The sequence below is a fragment of the Natator depressus genome, chromosome 13 (assembly GCF_965152275.1).
Source record: "Natator depressus isolate rNatDep1 chromosome 13, rNatDep2.hap1, whole genome shotgun sequence".
Lineage (NCBI taxonomy): Eukaryota > Metazoa > Chordata > Testudines > Cheloniidae > Natator > Natator depressus.
The window spans coordinates 41576126-41597422 of NC_134246.1; the positions used below are offsets into that span (position 1 = coordinate 41576126).

Consider the following 21297-nt stretch of genomic DNA (forward strand, 5'->3'; position numbering starts at 1 on the left):
TGAGTTACAAGGGCATATCGAATGGGGTCCCATGGGGAATCTGTCCCAGGTCTTGTTCTATGAAATATCTTCATGAATGGTTTATGGACAATGGCACAGAGAGTACACTTGTAAAGTTTGCAAAGGATACTAAGCTGGGAGGGGTTGCAAGTACTTTGGAGGACAGAATTAGAATTCAGAATTATCTTGACAAACTGGAGAAGTGGTCTGAGTTAAATAGGATGAAATTCAATAAGGACAAATACAAAGTACTCCACTTAGGAATCAATTGCACAAACAGAAAATGTGAGATGAGTGCCTAGCAAGGAGTATTGCAGAATAGGACCTGGGAGTTACAGTGGATCACAAACTAAATATTAGTCAGCTACATAATATGGTTGCCAAAAAAATGAACATAATTCTGGAATGTGTTAGCTGGAGCGCTTTAAGCAAGAGAATGCATCCGACGAAGTGGGCATTCACCCATGAAAGTTTATACTCCAATAAGTCTGTTAGTCTATAAGGTGCCAGAGGACTCTTTTCCGCTTAAGCAAGAGAAGTAATTCTTCCACTCCACTCAGCACTGAAAAGGCCTCCAATGGAGTATTGTGACCAGTTCTGAGCACCACACTTCAGGAAAAGTGTGGACAAAGCCTAGGGGGCAGCCACAAAAATTATGAAAGGTCTAGAAAACATGATCTGTGAGGGAAAAGAGAAAAAACTGTGTATGTTTCATCTGGAGAAGAGAAGGAGGGGAGACATGATAACAGTCTTCAAATAGGTAAAAGGTTATTTTAAAGAACAAGATGATAAATTGTTCTTCTTAACCACTGAGGACAGGACAAGAAGTAATGAGCTTAAATTGCAGCAAGGAAGATTTAGGTTAGACGTTAGGAAAAGCTTCCTGTCAGGGTGGATAAGCACTGGAACAAATTGCCTAGGGAGGTTGTGGGATCTCCATCATTGGAGGTTTTTAAGACAAACACCTGTCAGGGGTGGTCTAAATAATATTCACTCCTGCTTCACTGCAGGGGACTGGACTCTACGACTGATCAGTGTCCCTTCCAGTTCTACATTTCTATGATTCTGTGATCGACTTCCATGGACTACTGTTGCTTTGCAACATCTGGGAATATGTCCCTGCATCTCCTCCCCTAAGCTGTCTCTCAAAGACTGAGGGTTTTTGCCCTGAGCCCAGCTCTGCCTGTGTCACTGTGCATCCACCGTGCAGAGGTGGCTGCTTGAGTCCCCCAGCTGGGAGTGGGTGATGTGCAGAGAGCTGCGTTTCCCACTTTCCAGGCGCTCGCCTATGAACCGCCCCACAGTGACATTGTCATTAGAGCTCGCAGTCAACAGGTGGGTCGGCCCTTGCCCAGGCAGCTGCTGGTACCAGTAGAAGCTTCGGTAAGTGCTGGTGAAAGAGCAGGACATGGTGGAAACCTCCCCTTCCCCAGTAACCAGCCACTCGGGGCTCTGAACCACTTGGGCTTCACAGCAGGAGACTGGAGGGAAAAGAAATAATAGCAGGTAAAGTAAAGAATCTGAGAGTGTTACATTGACTCTTTATCTATGGATCTATCTATCCAGCCTTCCCTCTGCAGACTCCATCCATCACTCTATTGTTCTATCCCCAGTATCTATATCTACTTGTCTATACAGTTAGGTATAGATCTTGCCATCAGCATCTATTTATTCTTCTCTGTACACTCCCTGAATCTTAAAAAAGCAGGACAAGGAATGATAACAAAGAACTCCAAAGCAATATTACTGTTCAAATAGATCAGAGGCTGCGATATGTCCCATTGGCAGGCCCCTCTCCCCTGATGGGTGCAGTAGCTCATAGTTAGATAGTGTAATGGAGAGCTATCTATCTAACTATTTACCTATCCATCTATAAGATCTTGCCCCTCACTGACTTTTAAGAGTTTGCATCTTTTTACCCTTTAGAACGAGAAGATATTTGTTTCACTCACAGAGAAAAGCAAAGGTGGGGAGAAGGCTCCACAGAGCAGTTCCACTCCCTGAGGCCATGGTGAGCTCCGTTTCTTCTCTCCCTTGCAGAGGAATATACCGAGGCAGAGTCAATCCGTGGAAGGTCTGCAGGAGACCAGTGGAAATGAGAATTCTCCCTCCCCTCAGGTTTCAGCCTTCTCAGGGGGAAGGATTCTCCGCCTACAGAGGCTGCTGTTTCATTGTGTGCCCCGGGGGGGAACAGCAGCTCTGTGAACTGGGCTGGGCTGGGTACATTGAGGACAGCCCGGACCTCAGGCTGTGGGAATTAACCAGGGTCTGCAGGGGAGGAGGGTGAGCCCTCTAGCGCCATCTGCTGCCCTGGGACAGAGAGGGGATGGGAAGAAGTTCTTTGCTTCAGAGGAATCCCAGCTGAAGGATCACGAGAATGATACAGAAGCAAACACAGTTTCATTCCCCATTTTCTACACTGATTTACACCTGCTGGGGGTATGGCTACATTGGCTCCAATGGACCACTGCCAATTTACAAGAGCTGAGGATCTGTCCCTTAAAAACTCAGAGAATTGGTAAGTAAGATCCCCTGATAAGCAAGTCTATAGGGAAAAAGAGAGCAGGAGAGTTGGCAGTTTTTCTAGAGGGATATTATTATGGCCACAAGAGCAAACCATCCCAATGTATAGGAAAGTTAGGAAGTATGGCCAGGAATCATGGCCAATGGGAGCTGCGGGGGTGGAGGCTGCATGCCAGGGCAGCAGCATGGGCCACGCAGAGCCACTTGTTCCCCTCCACACACACAACAAAGGGGAGCTGCCCCAGGTAAGTGACCCTCAACCCAACCCCCTAACCCAACCCTGAGCCCTCTCCCACACCCTAATTCCCTCTCAGACCCCACACCCCAACCCTGAGCCCCTACCCTGAGCCCAAGCCCTGAGCCTGCTCCAGCACCCTAAATCCCTTCTAGATGGTAGACCCCCACAGCAAAACCCCGAGCCCCCTCCCAAACCCTAACTTTTGCCTAGGACCCAGACCCCAACCCTGAGCCCCCTCTCGCACCCTAACTCCCTCCCAGACCCCGCACTCCCACCCCATCCTCCTACCCTGAGCCCCCTCCCACACTCCAAACCCCTTGGTCCCAGCCTGGAGCCACCTCCTGCACCCCTAAGGCCTCATCCCCAGCCCCACCGTAGAGCCTGCACCCCCAGTTGGATCCCTCACCCCTCCCACACCCACCCTCCTGTCTCAGTCTTCTCCCACATACTGAACCCCGCATTTTTGGCCCTACCCTGGAGCCGAGGGGCCCCACAAAATCTAAGAGCCCCAGGACCCCAGAAGAGTTAATCCAGCCCTCGAAGGAGTACTGCAGAAAAGGATCTAGGGGTTGTAGTGGATCGCAAACTAAATATTAGTCAGCATTGTAATATTGTTGCAAAAAAAGTGAACATCATTCTGTGACTCAAGTATTGCGACCAGTTTAGGGCACCAGACTTCAGGAAAAATGTGAATAAAGCCCAGGGGGCAGAAACAAAAATTATTAAAGGTCTAGAACACATGATCTATGAGGGAAAAGAGGAAAAAACTACATGTTTCATCTGGAGAAGAGAAGGAAGGGAGACATGATAACAGCCTTCAAGTAGGTAAAAGGTTGTTTTAAAGAAGAAGGTGATAAATTGTTCTCCTTAACCGCTGAGGACAGGACAAGAAGTAATGAGCTTAAATTGCAGAAAGGGAGATTTAGTTTAGACGTTAGGAAAAGCCCCCTGTCAGGGTGGTTAAGCACTGGAATAAATTGCCTATGCAAGTTGTGGAATCTCCATCACTGGGGATTTTTAAGACCAGGTTAGACAAACACCTGTCAGGGACGGTCTAGATAATACTTACTCCTGCTTCAGTGCAGAAGCCTGACCTATATAACCTATCAGTGTCCCTTCCAGTTCTAATTTCTATGATTCTGTGATTGGCTTCCATGGAGTAATGTTGCTTTACACCGTCTGAGGATCTGTCCCTGCATTTCCTGCCCTAAGCTGTCTCTCAGAAGATGAGAGTTTTTGCCATGAGCCCAGCTCCGCCTGTGTCACTGTGCTCTCACTGCACAGAGGTAGCTGCCTGAGTCCCCCAGCTGGGAGTCGGTGATGTGTAGAGAGCTGCGTTTCCCATCTTCCAGGGGCTGCCCCACGAACCGCTGCTCGGTAGCGTTCCCCTGAGGGCTCACGGCCAGCAGGTAGGTCAGGCCTCGCCCAGGGAGCTGCTGGTACCAGTGGAAGGTTTGGTACTTGGTGGTGAACGCGCAGGACAGGGTGACAACCTCCCCTTCCCAAGTAACCAGCGACTGGGGGCTCTGATCCACTTGGGCTTCACAGCAGGAGACTGAAGGGAAACAAAATACCAGTTAAAATATAGGTGAGAGTGTTTTACTTTGTCTGTCTACCTATCTGACCATTCTTCCCTATGTGCTATCTCCCTATCCTTCCCTCTGAAGCACCTTTCCGTCCATCCATTGACCCATGCACCCTATCTCTCTCCACCTAGAATCTTCCCCAGTCTGAAAAGAGGCAAGAAATGCTAACAAAGAACCCCGGGACAAGATGACTCTGTAAATAGATCAGACACGGAGTGTGTCCCATTGGCAGCCCCCTCTTTCCCATATATAGGTGGTGTAACTCTGAATCAAACAGAGCAGGGAACTGAATCAAATACGTCTCCAGTCATTTCTGCCTCAATGTCCGACAAGCGAAGCAGCTGGCTTGGAGGAGCCCAGAGTGTTCTGAGCAGAAACTTACAGTGCAAAGGAAGAAAGACCCAGAGGATTTGCAGCCTCATGATTCCCAGAGGGGTGAGGTGAATTTCTGGCACCGGTAGCAGCCGGGCACTGAGGTGCAATGGTGCCTGGCTCATCTCGGCCTGATGTTTTGTTAGGCTCAGACACATCATGTGACACCCCCAGCCTAGGATCCTATAACTGCCGCCGCTTGCTCCTGCACAAGCTCAGCTGCCCTCTCACGGCTGTACACCCCCAGCGTAGACAAAGGCACCCAGCAAGAGGGGCTTCCTTGGGAATATCTCAACAGCACCCGCTGCGATGAGGCAGGAGGGTCCAGTGGCTAGAACGTTAGCCAAGGCCTGGGTTCGAGTCCTTCCTCCACCACAGACATTCTGGGTGGCTTTCAGCAAATCACTCAGGGCCACGTTTTTAAAGGGTGGCCCAGTGGGGTTTTCAAACACACCCAGGACCCCTAACACCCATTGATTTCAAAGGGTGTTTGGCACCGAGGCACTTGTGAAAAATCCCACCAGGTACTTAAAGCCCTTTAAAAATCTGCCCTTTTGTTCCTCAGATCCTCAGCCATAAAATGGGTGTAACTTTCCCACCTCACACGGGTATTGTGTGGGCCAATAAAGTGATGATTGTGAGGTGGGTAGACACTGTGATAATATGGCCAGAGAAATACCCAATGCAGGCAGTTTTAGGCTGGAATGGTCAAAGATTTCTGAGGGAGTTTGTAGCCCAATTTCCCTTGAATTCCACAGGGAGCTGAGCGCCTAATTCCCTTGGGCTCCTTTGAAAATATTTTAAAAGCGTTTTTGTCCCATCCCACCCCCCGACCCAACCCCTGCAGTATCTCAGCAGCAGACAGACATGACTGGATTTAGCCTGGGATTTTCAAAGGAACCAAAGGGATTTAGGAACCCATGTCCTGTTGAATTTCAGTGACATTTGGCCACCTAGCCTCACAATGGCACATTTCTTGAGTTTTTATGAAGTTAAGGAGTCTAGCAATAGTTATTCTCAGTCAGAGGAAATAAGGGGACAGATTTTCAAATATTTCTGATATCAAGAAGGCCAGAAATGACCAGGTTGCAGCAGATAAACGAATGTGTGTGTGTGTGTGTGTGTGTGTGTGTGTGTGTGTGTGTGTGTGAGAGAGAGAGAGAGAGAGAGAGAGAGAGTTGTGTGCAAGACTTTGAGAGAGTACATTTATGTTTGATCTGCATGCATGAGTGAGTTTGGGATGTGTGTGAGTGTGTGTGTCACTTTATGAATTTGAAGGTTGTGTATGAGTGATTGTGTGGCTGTTTGTTGTATGTAAGAGCAAATTTGGTATATGTGTTATTCTGGGAGTGCGTGACTTGTTTGTGCGTGTGAATTGTGAGTTCACTTATGTAGAAATTGTGTGTGTGTGTATGAGAGACAGAGAAGAAAGAGAGTAACTTTGTGAGTGTGTGTGACAGAGATTTTGTGTTTGTGTCTGTGTCCGTGAAACACATAAGTAGTTATGTGTCTAAATGACATTTCAATGTCCAGGCTGAAATAAGGATGTGCCTTTATATTTGGTAGTAAAACAGTGGGGAAAACTCCTGCACAAATTTTCATTAATTCCTGCAGCTGTCAAAGTGCAACGCAATGGCCTCCAGATGGCAGCACGTGACCACAAGCCTGTTTGTTTGCTTTCAGAACAGGGTTTGCCACATTTTTATTACATTTTCTTTTCAGATCAACCCAGCAGGGCCTGAGGGATTTCTGTTACTTCGCTCTCGGTTTTAGGTGATGGGGAACCGTCCACTTTCAATGCAGTTTGTAGTTCCTGTGATTTGAACATGCAGGCTGAGAGTTTGAAACTAGCCTAAGAGAAAAAGATGCCCGATTCCCATTAAAATTCATGCAGCTTGAGTACCCACATTTCCAAAGCAGCCTAAGGGAACTAGATGCCCAAATACTTTTGAATTTCAATGGAAGTTGATCCTCTAAATCCCCTAGGCCTTTTTGAGAATGCCAGCCTCAGTATAAATCTGGGAGTTCTCTTTCCAGGAATAACTGAGCTCCTCTGAGCATACCATGATGTTTGCCCCTGTGCAGAGCCCTAAGTGCCAGTTAAGTCCAGAAGTGAGGGTTAAGTGTCCCTTGGGTTAAATGTCAACCCAGGATGGAATTTCAACTAGGCTTTTCAAAGGAGCCTAGGGGAATTAAATGCCCAGCAACCATTAGTTCTGAATAGATCCACAAGGAACCCAGCCCATACTTCCCCAGCCCACAGTGAGATATTAATAGATTGACTGATGGATAGATCCTAAAGTGAGAAGAGACCTTTGTGATCATCTAGTCTGACCTCCTGCTTTAACACAAGCCAGAGAAGGATACTCAGGGATACCCGCACCCAGCCCATATCTTGTGGCTGACCTAGAGGAAAGACACCCAGTCTTGATTTAAAGACTTCAAATGATGGAGAATCCACTGTGTCCCTGGGTCAGTTGTTTCAGTGTTTAATTACCCTCACTGTTAAAAATGTGCACTTTCTTTCTAGTCTTAATTTGTCTCACTCCAGCTTCCAGCCATGGGATCTTATTCTGCTTTTGTCTTGTTCCATCTCCTCTTTGCCCCGAATTTCTGAGTGCCATTCTGGTGCCGCCTTTTCCCAGAAATCAGGAAGAGGTTTTCTTCTCCAGAAACCCAACTGTGGCAGGTCTCACCCCACTTCATAGCCCTTCCCCCACCCCCACACCCCTTTCCTGCCAGTGCTCGCCTCCTAACTTCACCTGCAGGAGTCAGTTTCTTACAGTAGAGAGAGGTGTCAGGTTTTTGTTCAGGGCTCCACAAGCACCTGCAACACCATGGAGAAGTATCCCTTCCTATTGATGTACTCTGAGGCAAGGTGGTCTGTGGCTAAAATTGGAATGTATGTGCCATCAATCGGCCCGCCACAGTTAGGGAAACCCATCTCTGCAAAGTCATCCACTATTTCATGCACATTTCCCAGAGTCACGGTCCTCCATAGCAGGATATGATTTATTGCCCTGTAGACTTGAAGTAATACAGCCCCAACAGTGGACTTTCCCACTCCAAATTGATTTGCAACTGACCGGTAGCAGTTTGAATTCGCCAGCTTCCACACAGCAATTGCAACACGCTTCTCTACGGACAGGGCAGCTCTCAGCCTGGTGGCCTTGCGCCGCAGGTCGGGGGACAGCTCAGCACAGAGCTCCAGGAAGGTGCATCCTAAGGTTCTGTACCCGCTGGTCTTCATCCCACACCTGCATGACAATGCGATCCCACCCATCAGTGCTTGTTTCCCTAGCCCAAAAAGCAACGGTCTACCGTATGCAGCTGCTCTGTGAATGCCAAAAGCACTGATAAGTTGCTGCCGTCCATATCACACTCGGGTGCCTGCGGGTTGTCCTCTGTCATTAACTTAACGAGTAACTGTGCTGCCATGCGCAGTGTCCTTATGGCAGCTGACAGTGCATAGGAGAGAAGCGCGGGATCCATCCTCTCTCACTGCAGATGCTGGCGCGCACTAGAAAGACGGACCGCTGGAAAAATGGTGCGAAAGGAAGCCGGAAACCCTTGGAGGGCTGGGACAGAAAGCAGTGCATGATGGGACATTTTGCACGTCCCAGGATGTGCCGTTCTCCATTTCTGCCTTCCCACAACACCTATGGGCAGATGGTGTCACCAGGCGCTGTGGGATTCATACGCACAGTGCGTTGCTCAGACTGCTGACAATGGTGCCCCGAATGTGGACATGATCTGTCGACAGAGGGAGAAAATCTAGACACGCTTTGGTGCCTTTGCTTTTGTCGATTTTTTCATGATGACATCGACAAAACTTGGTAGTGTAGAGAAGCCCTCGCAGGGGTGGAAGTTTATTGTCTCCAAAATTGAGTGTTTTTTTCCGACAAAGTCCCGTTGCAGGGCAGTGTGTACGCTCTCGCTATTTTGCTGCCAAAAGGCAGTTTTGTTGACAAAACTTGGCAGTGTAGACAAGCCCGCAGACTCGGGGAGGTTTTTGTTCAGCTCGCCCTGCATTTCCTCTCGCTGTGCCTCTCACGGCGCAGTAATACACCCCCGAGTCCTCCACCGCCACCTTGGTGATGCGCAGCGCGGCGGACCGGCCGGAGGGGTCAATGGACAGTTCAAACCGCTCCGACGTCTCCGCGGAGTTGTAGCCAGAGATCACAGCTCGAGGGGTAGCTCCGGGGCGCTGATAGTACCAAAAAATTCTCTCGTAGCCAGCGACACTGTGGTTACAGGGGAGGTCAGCCCTGCCCCCCGCCAGGAAAAGCAGCGCAGCAGGCTGAGAAACCTTCCCGTCCACCGCTCCGCCTGGGAATAAAAGAAAACCACAGCATGAAAAATCCCCCAGACACAGACAGGGAAACTGGCAGCAGCAGAAGCAGCAGCGTGAAGTGTCGCCGAGAAGGACACCTGGACACAGGTGAAAATTGATAAATTAAGGGGGGAATAATGCCCAGAAATGCCACGTGGGAATCTGACTCACTGGAAACAAGGAGCAGCGCAGTCATGGAGACCAGGGTTTTAAGCATCCTCTCAATGAAGATTCGGTGTCTCTGCGCTTCTGCAAGAGGAGCAGCTCCGTTTTCTCTCCACTCAGGCACCCCCAGCCCCCAGCAATGTTAAAAGAAATTAATTAAGCTCTTCTCGCAGAGGGAAGCCGGCCTCTGTCTTCTGAGGGCTGAAGGAATCCGGGAACGCTGCTTCCGCTCCGAATTAAATTGTGACTTTTTGTGTCAAGCACCAAACCTCTCTGTGCTTGGTTGGTAGCTGCCTTTGCGCTGAGCTGCTAAAAAGTCTCGCAGGGTCCGGGACTGGAGGGGTTGGGGTGAGGCTTAACGGAGGAAGTGGAGAGAAAAAAACTGGATTTATAGACCAACCAGAAAGTGGTCTCAGTTCTGGAGAGCCCCCTCCCGGGTTCTTGTCTGAACGGCACAGGGATACGGGGGAGCAGAAAACTTTGTTCTGGCTTTCATGGGCGCGGGGGGGGAGGGGGGGTTAGTTTTGTTTGTTTCTTGTTGCTAATGAAACGTGGATGACCTTATAGCTTTGAAGCCAGAGATATTTTGCATTCGGCTCCCTTAAGGGAAGGTGGTTTCCCTCTGATTATGTTTAGAAATGAACTTTCCTTGAGAAAGTATCCCGTGGGAAAAAAAGAAAAGAAAATGAATTCGTGTCTCGGATTTCTTGTAATCTAGTCACCACAATGAACACATGTGGAGTGACTCCGGATTTACGCTGATCTTCACACAGCTGTCCCAGGATCTGAAGGCCTGGGTTCCAGTCCCCTGGTCCTCACGATATGGCCCCGTTGATTTCACTAGAGCTGTTTTCATTTATAACAGGTCAGGATCTGTCCCTATGGCTGCCATGGAATTACGCTGCTTTAAACCACCTGGGGAACTGCCCCTGCATTTCCTCCCCTAAGCTGCCTGTCAGAGACTGAGGGTTTTTGCCCTGAGCCCAGCTCTGCCTGTGTCACTGTGCATCCACCGCGCAGAGGTAGCTGCCTGAGTCCCCCAGCTGGGAGTCGGTGATGTGCAGAGAGCTGCGTTTCCCACTTTCCAGGCGCTCGCCTATGAACCGCCCCACAGTGACATTGTTATTAGAGCTTGTGGTCAACAGGTGAGTCGGCCCTTGCCCAGGCAACTGCTGGTACCAGTAGAAGATTTGGTAAGCGCTGGTGAAAGAGCAGGACAGTGTGGAGACCTCCCCTTCCCCTGCAATCAGCCACTCGGGGCTCTGAACCACTTGGGCTTCGCAGAGGGAGACTGCAGGGAAACAAAATAATAGCAGGTAAAATAAAGAATATGAGAGTGTTACATTGTCTGTTTATCTATGGATCTAACTATCTAGCCTTCCCTCTGCAGCCTCCATCCATCATTCTATTGTTCCATGCCCAATATCTATTTCTACATGTCTATATATCAATACAGATAGATATAGATCTTTCCATCTACATCTCTATATTTCTCTCTGTTCTCGTCCCGAATCTTAAAAAGCAGGACAAGAAATGCTAACAAATAACTCCAACGCAATATTACTATTCAAATAGATCAGATGCTGAATTATGGCCCATTGGCAGACCCCTCTCTCCTGACTTGTGCAGTAGCTCTTTAGATAGATCGATAGATAGATGGATAGATAGATAGATAGAGGCGGTATATGGGGATGGATGGATAGATAGATCGATAGATAGATCCCTACTGACAGAGCCATGAAGAAAGGCTAACAGATCTTGTCCCTCACTGACTTCCAAGATTCTGCATCTTTGTGCCCTTTAGAACGAGAAAATATTTGTTTCACTCACACAGAAAAACAAAGGTGAGGAGAAGGCTCCACAGAGCAGCTCCACTCTCTGAGGCCATGGTGAGCTCCGTTTCTTCTCTCCCTTGCAGATGCAGATACCGAAGCAGAATCAATCCAAGGAGGGTCTGAAGGAGACCAGTGGAAACGAGAATTTTCTGTCCTTTCAGGTTTCAGTCTTCTCAGGGGGAAGGATTCTCCGCCTATAGAGGCTGCTGTTTCATTGTGTGCCCCGGGGAGGAACAGCAGCTCTGTGAACTGGGCTGGGCTGGGTACATTGAGGACAGCCCGGACCTCAGGCTGTGGGAATTAACCAGGGTCTGCAGGGGAGGAGGGTGAGCCCTCTAGCGCCATCTGCTGTCCGGTTAGAGAAAAGCGGGGGAGAAATTCTTTGATACAGGGGAATTCCAGCTTTTATCATGGGAATGATACGGAACCAGGCACAGCTGCACCATCCATTTTCTCCTGTGGATCTTGGCCGATTTACATCAGCTGGGGGCATGGCTCCATTGACGCCAATAGACCACTGCCAAGTTAGGAAAGCTGAGATCTAACCCCTTGAAAACACAGACAATTGGTAAGTAAGAGCCCCTGGGAAGCAGGTCTATGGGGAGAAACAGAGCAGGAGAGTTTGCAGTTTTTTAGAGAGATATTAATAGGGGTACAAAAGCAAACTATCCCAACCAATAGGAAAGTTAGGAATTGTGGTAAGAGGCCACCTTGGCTTAATCAGGAGGTCTTCAATGACCTGAAAGTCAAAAAAAAAAAAAAAAAAAGTCAGGCAAAAAGCAGAAACTAGATTAAATTACAAAGGACAAATACTTTTAAAAACGCACAAGCATGTAGGGACTAAATTAGAAAGGCCAAGGCACAAAATGAGATTAAACTAGTTAGGATCATAAAGGATATCAAGGCAGTATTTGACAAATAAATAAGAACAGAGAGGAAGACCAAGGACAGGATAGACTCATTACTCACTAAGGATGGAAAGAGTATAACAGAAAATGCTGCAATGGCTGAATTGTTCAATGCCCTTTTTGTTTCAGTTTCCACCCCCCTCCCCCCCCCCCAAAAAAGTTAAGTAATCAGGCAGCTAACATAGTGAACATCAGTGTAAATGGGGCAGGATCTGAGCTAAAACAGGAAAAGAACAAATTAAGAATTACTTAGACAAGTTAAGTGTCTTCAAGATAGCAGGGCCTAATGAAATACAGCCTAGAATACTTAAGGAACTGGCTGAATCCATTAGCAATTTATCTTTGATAACTTAGGGAGGACAGGACAGATACCAGAGAACTGGAGAAGGGCAAATATAGTACCTAGTTATAAAAAGGGCAATATGGAAAACGAGGGGAATTATAAACCAGTAGGCTTAATTTCAGTATCTGGAAAGATAATGGAGCAAATAATCAGTCAATCTATTTGTAACCTCTGAGATGAAAATAAGGTAATAAATAACAGTCAACATGGATTTTCCAAGAAAAAAATCATGTCAAACCAAGGTAGTAACCTTCTTTGACAGAATAACAAGTTTTGTGGGTGGGGGGAAGCTGTAGATGGGATATTTCTCAACATTAGTAAGACTTTTGATACAATCTCACATAACTTTGTCATAAACAAACTAAAGAAATATCACCTAGACCAGGGCTTCTCAAACTCGGTCCATGGCTTGTTCAGGGTAAGCCCCTGGCACGCTGCAAGATGCTTTGTTTACCTGAGCATCTGCAGGTACGGCAGCTCGCAGCTCCCAGTGGCTGCGGTGCAGCGTTCCTGGCCAATGGGAGCTGCGGGAAGCGGCGCGGTCCAGGCCACCACTTCCTGCACCTCCCATTGGCTGGAAACAGTGAACCGTGGTCACTGGGAGCTGCAAGCTGCCGTACCTGCAGATGCTCAGGTAAACAAAGCATCTTGCAGCGTGTCAGGGGCTTACCCTTAACAAGCCATGGACCAGGTTTGAGAAGCCCTGGTCTCGATAATTCTTACTCCTTCTTCAGTGCATGGGATTGGACTCTACGACTGATCAGTGTCCCTTCCAGTTCTACATTTCTATGATTCTGTGATCGACTTCCATGGACTACTGTTGCTTTGCAACATCTGGGAATATGTCCCTGCATCTCCTCCCCTAAGCTGTCTCTCAAATACTGAGGGTTTTTGCCCTGAGCCCAGCTCTGCCTGTGTCACTGTGCATCCACCGCGCAGAGGTAGCTGCTTGAGTCCCCCAGCTGGGAGTGGGTGATGTGCAGAGAGCTGCGTTTCCCATTTTCCAGGCGCTCGCCTATGAACCGCCCCACAGTGACATTGTCATTAGAGCTCGCAGTCAACAGGTGTCGGCCCTTGCCCAGGCAGCTGCTGGTACCAGTAGAAGCTTCGGTAAGTGCTGGTGAAAGAGCAGGACATGGTGGAAACCTCCCCTTCCCCAGTAACCAGCCACTCGGGGCTCTGAACCACTTGGGCTTCACAGCAGGAGACTGGAGGGAAACAAATGGGTGCAGTAGCTCTGAGAGAGAGAGAGAGAGAGAGAGAGAGAGAGAGAGATCTTCATTTCTCTATCTATCTAAGAGATTTTAACTCTCACTGACATCTAAGAATCTGCATCCTTTTGCCCTCTAGAACAAGGAAATATTTGTTTCACTCGCAGAGAAAAACAAAGGTGAGGAGAAGGCCCCACAGAGTAGCTCCACTCTCTGAGGCCATGGTGAGCTCTGTTCTTCTCTCCCTTGCAGATGCAGATACTGAAGCAGAGTCAATCCGAGAAAGGTCTGCAGGAGACCAGTGGAAATGAGAATTTTCTGTCCCTTCAGGTTACAGCCTCTCAAGGGGAAGGATGGCAATGATACAGAGCCATACACCTCTTCAACATGCATTTACTCCAATGGACCTACCCCGATTTAAAGCAGCTGGGGATATGGCTACATTGACTCCAATGGACCACTGCCAATTCAAAAGAGCTGAGGATCTGTCCCCTTGAAAGCTCAGAGAATTGGTAGGTAAGATCCCCTGGGAAGCAAATCTATGGGGGGGAAAGAGTTCAGGAGAGTTGGCGGTTTTTAGAGAGATATTATGAAGGGCACAAGAGCAAACTATCCCAAGGTATGGGAAGGTTAGGAAGTATGGTATGAGGCCACCTTGGCTCAACCAGGAGGTTTTCAATGACCTGAAGCTCAAAAAAACAAAAAGAAAAAAAAAAGAAAGAAAGAAACAGGCAAACAGTAGAAACGAGAGCAAATATTAAAAAACAGCAGCACAAGCATCTCGGGAACAAATTAGAAAAGCCAAGGCACAAAATGACATTAAACTAGCTAGGGTCATAAAGGATAACAAAGTATTTTACAAATATACAAGAAGAATGAGGAAGACCAAGAACAGGGTTGGCCCACTACTCAATAAGGATGGAAAGACAATAACAGAAAATGCAGCAATGGCTGAATTGTTAAATGCCTATTTTGTTTCCGTTTTCACCAAAAAAGTTAAGTGATTGGGCAGCTAACATAGTGGACGTCAGAGTGTAAATGGGGGTAGGAACTGAGGCTAAAACAGGAAAAGAAAAAATTAAGAATTACTTAGACAAGTTAGATGTCTTCAAGTAGGCAGGACCTGATGAAATACATCCTAGTAACTGGATGAAGAGTTCTCTGAGCATCAGTGATTATCTTTGAGAACTTATGGAGGACGGGAGAGACAACAGAGGACTGGAGAAGGACAAATGTAGTGCCTGTCTTTAAAAAGGGAATATGGACAACCCTGGGAATTATAAACCAGTCAGCTTAATTTCAGGGTCTGCAAAGATAATGTAGCAAAACATGATCAAACAATCTATTTGTAATCTCCTAGAAGAAAATAAGATAATAAATAACAGCCAGCATGGATTTGTCAAGAACAAATCATGTCAAACCAAGGTAGTTCCCTCTTTAACAAGTCTCATGGATAGGGGAGAAGTGGTAGATGGGATATGTCTCAACTTTAGTAAGACTTTTGCTACTATCTCACCTGACTTTCTCAAAAACAAATTAGAGAAATATCACCCAGACAAATCTTATATAAGATGGGTGCACAACTGCCTGGAAAAGTGTACACAGAGAATAGTTATCAATGGTTCACAGTTGAGTTACAAGGGCATATCGAATGGGGTCCCATGGGGAATCTGTCCCAGGTCTTGTTCTATGAAATATCTTCATGAATGGTTTATGGACAATGGCACAGAGAGTACACTTGTAAAGTTTGCAAAGGATACTAAGCTGGGAGGGGTTGCAAGTACTTTGGAGGACAGAATTAGAATTCAGAATTATCTTGACAAACTGGAGAAGTGGTCTGAGTTAAATAGGATGAAATTCAATAAGGACAAATACAAAGTACTCCACTTAGGAATCAATTGCACAAACAGAAAATGTGAGATGAGTGCCTAGCAAGGAGTATTGCAGAATAGGACCTGGGAGTTACAGTGGATCACAAACTAAATATTAGTCAGCTACATAATATGGTTGCCAAAAAAATGAACATAATTCTGGAATGTGTTAGCTGGAGCGCTTTAAGCAAGAGAATGCATCCGACGAAGTGGGCATTCACCCATGAAAGTTTATACTCCAATAAGTCTGTTAGTCTATAAGGTGCCAGAGGACTCTTTTCCGCTTAAGCAAGAGAAGTAATTCTTCCACTCCACTCAGCACTGATAAGGCCTCCAATGGAGTATTGTGACCAGTTCTGAGCACCACACTTCAGGAAAAGTGTGGACAAAGCCTAGGGGGCAGCCACAAAAATTATGAAAGGTCTAGAAAACATGATCTGTGAGGGAAAAGAGAAAAAACTGTGTATGTTTCATCTGGAGAAGAGAAGGAGGGGAGACATGATAACAGTCTTCAAATAGGTAAAAGGTTATTTTAAAGAACAAGATGATAAATTGTTCTTCTTAACCACTGAGGACAGGACAAGAAGTAATGAGCTTAAATTGCAGCAAGGAAGATTTAGGTTAGACGTTAGGAAAAGCTTCCTGTCAGGGTGGATAAGCACTGGAACAAATTGCCTAGGGAGGTTGTGGGATCTCCATCATTGGAGGTTTTTAAGACAAACACCTGTCAGGGGTGGTCTAAATAATATTCACTCCTGCTTCACTGCAGGGGACTGGACTCTACGACTGATCAGTGTCCCTTCCAGTTCTACATTTCTATGATTCTGTGATCGACTTCCATGGACTACTGTTGCTTTGCAACATCTGGGAATATGTCCCTGCATCTCCTCCCCTAAGCTGTCTCTCAAAGACTGAGGGTTTTTGCCCTGAGCCCAGCTCTGCCTGTGTCACTGTGCATCCACCGTGCAGAGGTGGCTGCTTGAGTCCCCCAGCTGGGAGTGGGTGATGTGCAGAGAGCTGCGTTTCCCACTTTCCAGGCGCTCGCCTATGAACCGCCCCACAGTGACATTGTCATTAGAGCTCGCAGTCAACAGGTGGGTCGGCCCTTGCCCAGGCAGCTGCTGGTACCAGTAGAAGCTTCGGTAAGTGCTGGTGAAAGAGCAGGACATGGTGGAAACCTCCCCTTCCCCAGTAACCAGCCACTCGGGGCTCTGAACCACTTGGGCTTCACAGCAGGAGACTGGAGGGAAAAGAAATAATAGCAGGTAAAGTAAAGAATCTGAGAGTGTTACATTGACTCTTTATCTATGGATCTATCTATCCAGCCTTCCCTCTGCAGACTCCATCCATCACTCTATTGTTCTATCCCCAGTATCTATATCTACTTGTCTATACAGTTAGGTATAGATCTTGCCATCAGCATCTATTTATTCTTCTCTGTACACTCCCTGAATCTTAAAAAAGCAGGACAAGGAATGATAACAAAGAACTCCAAAGCAATATTACTGTTCAAATAGATCAGAGGCTGCGATATGTCCCATTGGCAGGCCCCTCTCCCCTGATGGGTGCAGTAGCTCATAGTTAGATAGTGTAATGGAGAGCTATCTATCTAACTATTTACCTATCCATCTATAAGATCTTGCCCCTCACTGACTTTTAAGAGTTTGCATCTTTTTACCCTTTAGAACGAGAAGATATTTGTTTCACTCACAGAGAAAAGCAAAGGTGGGGAGAAGGCTCCACAGAGCAGTTCCACTCCCTGAGGCCATGGTGAGCTCCGTTTCTTCTCTCCCTTGCAGAGGAATATACCGAGGCAGAGTCAATCCGTGGAAGGTCTGCAGGAGACCAGTGGAAATGAGAATTCTCCCTCCCCTCAGGTTTCAGCCTTCTCAGGGGGAAGGATTCTCCGCCTACAGAGGCTGCTGTTTCATTGTGTGCCCCGGGGGGGAACAGCAGCTCTGTGAACTGGGCTGGGCTGGGTACATTGAGGACAGCCCGGACCTCAGGCTGTGGGAATTAACCAGGGTCTGCAGGGGAGGAGGGTGAGCCCTCTAGCGCCATCTGCTGCCCTGGGACAGAGAGGGGATGGGAAGAAGTTCTTTGCTTCAGAGGAATCCCAGCTGAAGGATCACGAGAATGATACAGAAGCAAACACAGTTTCATTCCCCATTTTCTACACTGATTTACACCTGCTGGGGGTATGGCTACATTGGCTCCAATGGACCACTGCCAATTTACAAGAGCTGAGGATCTGTCCCTTAAAAACTCAGAGAATTGGTAAGTAAGATCCCCTGATAAGCAAGTCTATAGGGAAAAAGAGAGCAGGAGAGTTGGCAGTTTTTCTAGAGGGATATTATTATGGCCACAAGAGCAAACCATCCCAATGTATAGGAAAGTTAGGAAGTATGGCCAGGAATCATGGCCAATGGGAGCTGCGGGGGTGGAGGCTGCATGCCAGGGCAGCAGCATGGGCCACGCAGAGCCACTTGTTCCCCTCCACACACACAACAAAGGGGAGCTGCCCCAGGTAAGTGACCCTCAACCCAACCCCCTAACCCAACCCTGAGCCCTCTCCCACACCCTAATTCCCTCTCAGACCCCACACCCCAACCCTGAGCCCCTACCCTGAGCCCAAGCCCTGAGCCTGCTCCAGCACCCTAAATCCCTTCTAGATGGTAGACCCCCACAGCAAAACCCCGAGCCCCCTCCCAAACCCTAACTTTTGCCTAGGACCCAGACCCCAACCCTGAGCCCCCTCTCGCACCCTAACTCCCTCCCAGACCCCGCACTCCCACCCCATCCTCCTACCCTGAGCCCCCTCCCACACTCCAAACCCCTTGGTCCCAGCCTGGAGCCACCTCCTGCACCCCTAAGGCCTCATCCCCAGCCCCACCGTAGAGCCTGCACCCCCAGTTGGATCCCTCACCCCTCCCACACCCACCCTCCTGTCTCAGTCTTCTCCCACATACTGAACCCCGCATTTTTGGCCCTACCCTGGAGCCGAGGGGCCCCACAAAATCTAAGAGCCCCAGGACCCCAGAAGAGTTAATCCAGCCCTCGAAGGAGTACTGCAGAAAAGGATCTAGGGGTTGTAGTGGATCGCAAACTAAATATTAGTCAGCATTGTAATATTGTTGCAAAAAAAGTGAACATCATTCTGTGACTCAAGTATTGCGACCAGTTTAGGGCACCAGACTTCAGGAAAAATGTGAATAAAGCCCAGGGGGCAGAAACAAAAATTATTAAAGGTCTAGAACACATGATCTATGAGGGAAAAGAGGAAAAAACTACATGTTTCATCTGGAGAAGAGAAGGAAGGGAGACATGATAACAGCCTTCAAGTAGGTAAAAGGTTGTTTTAAAGAAGAAGGTGATAAATTGTTCTCCTTAACCGCTGAGGACAGGACAAGAAGTAATGAGCTTAAATTGCAGAAAGGGAGATTTAGTTTAGACGTTAGGAAAAGCCCCCTGTCAGGGTGGTTAAGCACTGGAATAAATTGCCTATGCAAGTTGTGGAATCTCCATCACTGGGGATTTTTAAGACCAGGTTAGACAAACACCTGTCAGGGACGGTCTAGATAATACTTACTCCTGCTTCAGTGCAGAAGCCTGACCTATATAACCTATCAGTGTCCCTTCCAGTTCTAATTTCTATGATTCTGTGATTGGCTTCCATGGAGTAATGTTGCTTTACACCGTCTGAGGATCTGTCCCTGCATTTCCTGCCCTAAGCTGTCTCTCAGAAGATGAGAGTTTTTGCCATGAGCCCAGCTCCGCCTGTGTCACTGTGCTCTCACTGCACAGAGGTAGCTGCCTGAGTCCCCCAGCTGGGAGTCGGTGATGTGTAGAGAGCTGTGTTTCCCATCTTCCAGGGGCTGCCCCACGAACCGCTGCTCGGTAGCGTTCCCCTGAGGGCTCACGGCCAGCAGGTAGGTCAGGCCTCGCCCAGGGAGCTGCTGGTACCAGTGGAAGGTTTGGTACTTGGTGGTGAACGCGCAGGACAGGGTGACAACCTCCCCTTCCCAAGTAACCAGCGACTGGGGGCTCTGATCCACTTGGGCTTCACAGCAGGAGACTGAAGGGAAACAAAATACCAGTTAAAATATAGGTGAGAGTGTTTTACTTTGTCTGTCTACCTATCTGACCATTCTTCCCTATGTGCTATCTCCCTATCCTTCCCTCTGAAGCACCTTTCCGTCCATCCATTGACCCATGCACCCTATCTCTCTCCACCTAGAATCTTCCCCAGTCTGAAAAGAGGCAAGAAATGCTAACAAAGAACCCCGGGACAAGATGACTCTGTAAATAGATCAGACACGGAGTGTGTCCCATTGGCAGCCCCCTCTTTCCCATATATAGGTGGTGTAACTCTGAATCAAACAGAGCAGGGAACTGAATCAAATACGTCTCCAGTCATTTCTGCCTCAATGTCCGACAAGCGAAGCAGCTGGCTTGGAGGAGCCCAGAGTGTTCTGAGCAGAAACTTACAGTGCAAAGGAAGAAAGACCCAGAGGATTTGCAGCCTCATGATTCCCAGAGGGGTGAGGTGAATTTCTGGCACCGGTAGCAGCCGGGCACTGAGGTGCAATGGTGCCTGGCTCATCTCGGCCTGATGTTTTGTTAGGCTCAGACACATCATGTGACACCCCCAGCCTAGGATCCTATAACTGCCGCCGCTTGCTCCTGCACAAGCTCAGCTGCCCTCTCACGGCTGTACACCCCCAGCGTAGACAAAGGCACCCAGCAAGAGGGGCTTCCTTGGGAATATCTCAACAGCACCCGCTGCGATGAGGCAGGAGGGTCCAGTGGCTAGAACGTTAGCCAAGGCCTGGGTTCGAGTCCTTCCTCCACCACAGACATTCTGGGTGGCTTTCAGCAAATCACTCAGGGCCACGTTTTTAAAGGGTGGCCCAGTGGGGTTTTCAAACACACCCAGGACCCCTAACACCCATTGATTTCAAAGGGTGTTTGGCACCGAGGCACTTGTGAAAAATCCCACCAGGTACTTAAAGCCCTTTAAAAATCTGCCCTTTTGTTCCTCAGATCCTCAGCCATAAAATGGGTGTAACTTTCCCACCTCACACGGGTATTGTGTGGGCCAATAAAGTGATGATTGTGAGGTGGGTAGACACTGTGATAATATGGCCAGAGAAATACCCAATGCAGGCAGTTTTAGGCTGGAATGGTCAAAGATTTCTGAGGGAGTTTGTAGCCCAATTTCCCTTGAATTCCACAGGGAGCTGAGCGCCTAATTCCCTTGGGCTCCTTTGAAAATATTTTAAAAGCGTTTTTGTCCCATCCCACCCCCCGACCCAACCCCTGCAGTATCTCAGCAGCAGACAGACATGACTGGATTTAGCCTGGGATTTTCAAAGGAACCAAAGGGATTTAGGAACCCATGTCCTGTTGAATTTCAGTGACATTTGGCCACCTAGCCTCACAATGGCACATTTCTTGAGTTTTTATGAAGTTAAGGAGTCTAGCAATAGTTATTCTCAGTCAGAGGAAATAAGGGGACAGATTTTCAAATATTTCTGATATCAAGAAGGCCAGAAATGACCAGGTTGCAGCAGATAAACGAATGTGTGTGTGTGTGTGTGTGTGTGTGTGAGAGAGAGAGAGAGAGAGAGAGAGAGAGTTGTGTGCAAGACTTTGAGAGAGTACATTTATGTTTGATCTGCATGCATGAGTGAGTTTGGGATGTGTGTGAGTGTGTGTGTCACTTTATGAATTTGAAGGTTGTGTATGAGTGATTGTGTGGCTGTTTGTTGTATGTAAGAGCAAATTTGGTATATGTGTTATTCTGGGAGTGCGTGACTTGTTTGTGCGTGTGAATTGTGAGTTCACTTATGTAGAAATTGTGTGTGTGTGTATGAGAGACAGAGAAGAAAGAGAGTAACTTTGTGAGTGTG

At 47.8% G+C, this 21297-nt stretch overlaps 2 long non-coding RNA genes and 2 gene segments (V, D, J or C); 1 reads left to right on the top strand and 3 right to left on the bottom strand.

The window, feature by feature from the left end:
• Positions 1-4023: 4023 nt before the first annotated feature.
• On the bottom strand, positions 4024-4844 carry LOC141997204 (T cell receptor alpha variable 41-like). The segment is given in 2 exon segments: positions 4024-4316; positions 4730-4844. Coding segments are annotated over 2 exon segments (408 nt in total).
• Positions 4845-8327: 3483 nt separating this feature from the next.
• On the top strand, positions 8328-11834 carry LOC141997045 (uncharacterized). The gene is made up of 2 exons (XR_012641679.1): positions 8328-10533; positions 11136-11834. It is a non-coding gene; the product is annotated as an uncharacterized LOC141997045 (long non-coding RNA).
• LOC141997046 (uncharacterized) lies at positions 10603-19157 on the bottom strand. Its single transcript, XR_012641680.1, has 3 exons — positions 18975-19157; positions 17097-17220; positions 10603-11791 (listed from the first exon to the last, which is right to left on the bottom strand). It is a non-coding gene; the product is annotated as an uncharacterized LOC141997046 (long non-coding RNA).
• Positions 19158-19167: 10 nt separating this feature from the next.
• Positions 19168-19988, bottom strand: LOC141997205 (T cell receptor alpha variable 41-like). The segment is given in 2 exon segments: positions 19168-19460; positions 19874-19988. Coding segments are annotated over 2 exon segments (408 nt in total).
• Between the last annotated feature and the right edge of the window lie 1309 nt (positions 19989-21297).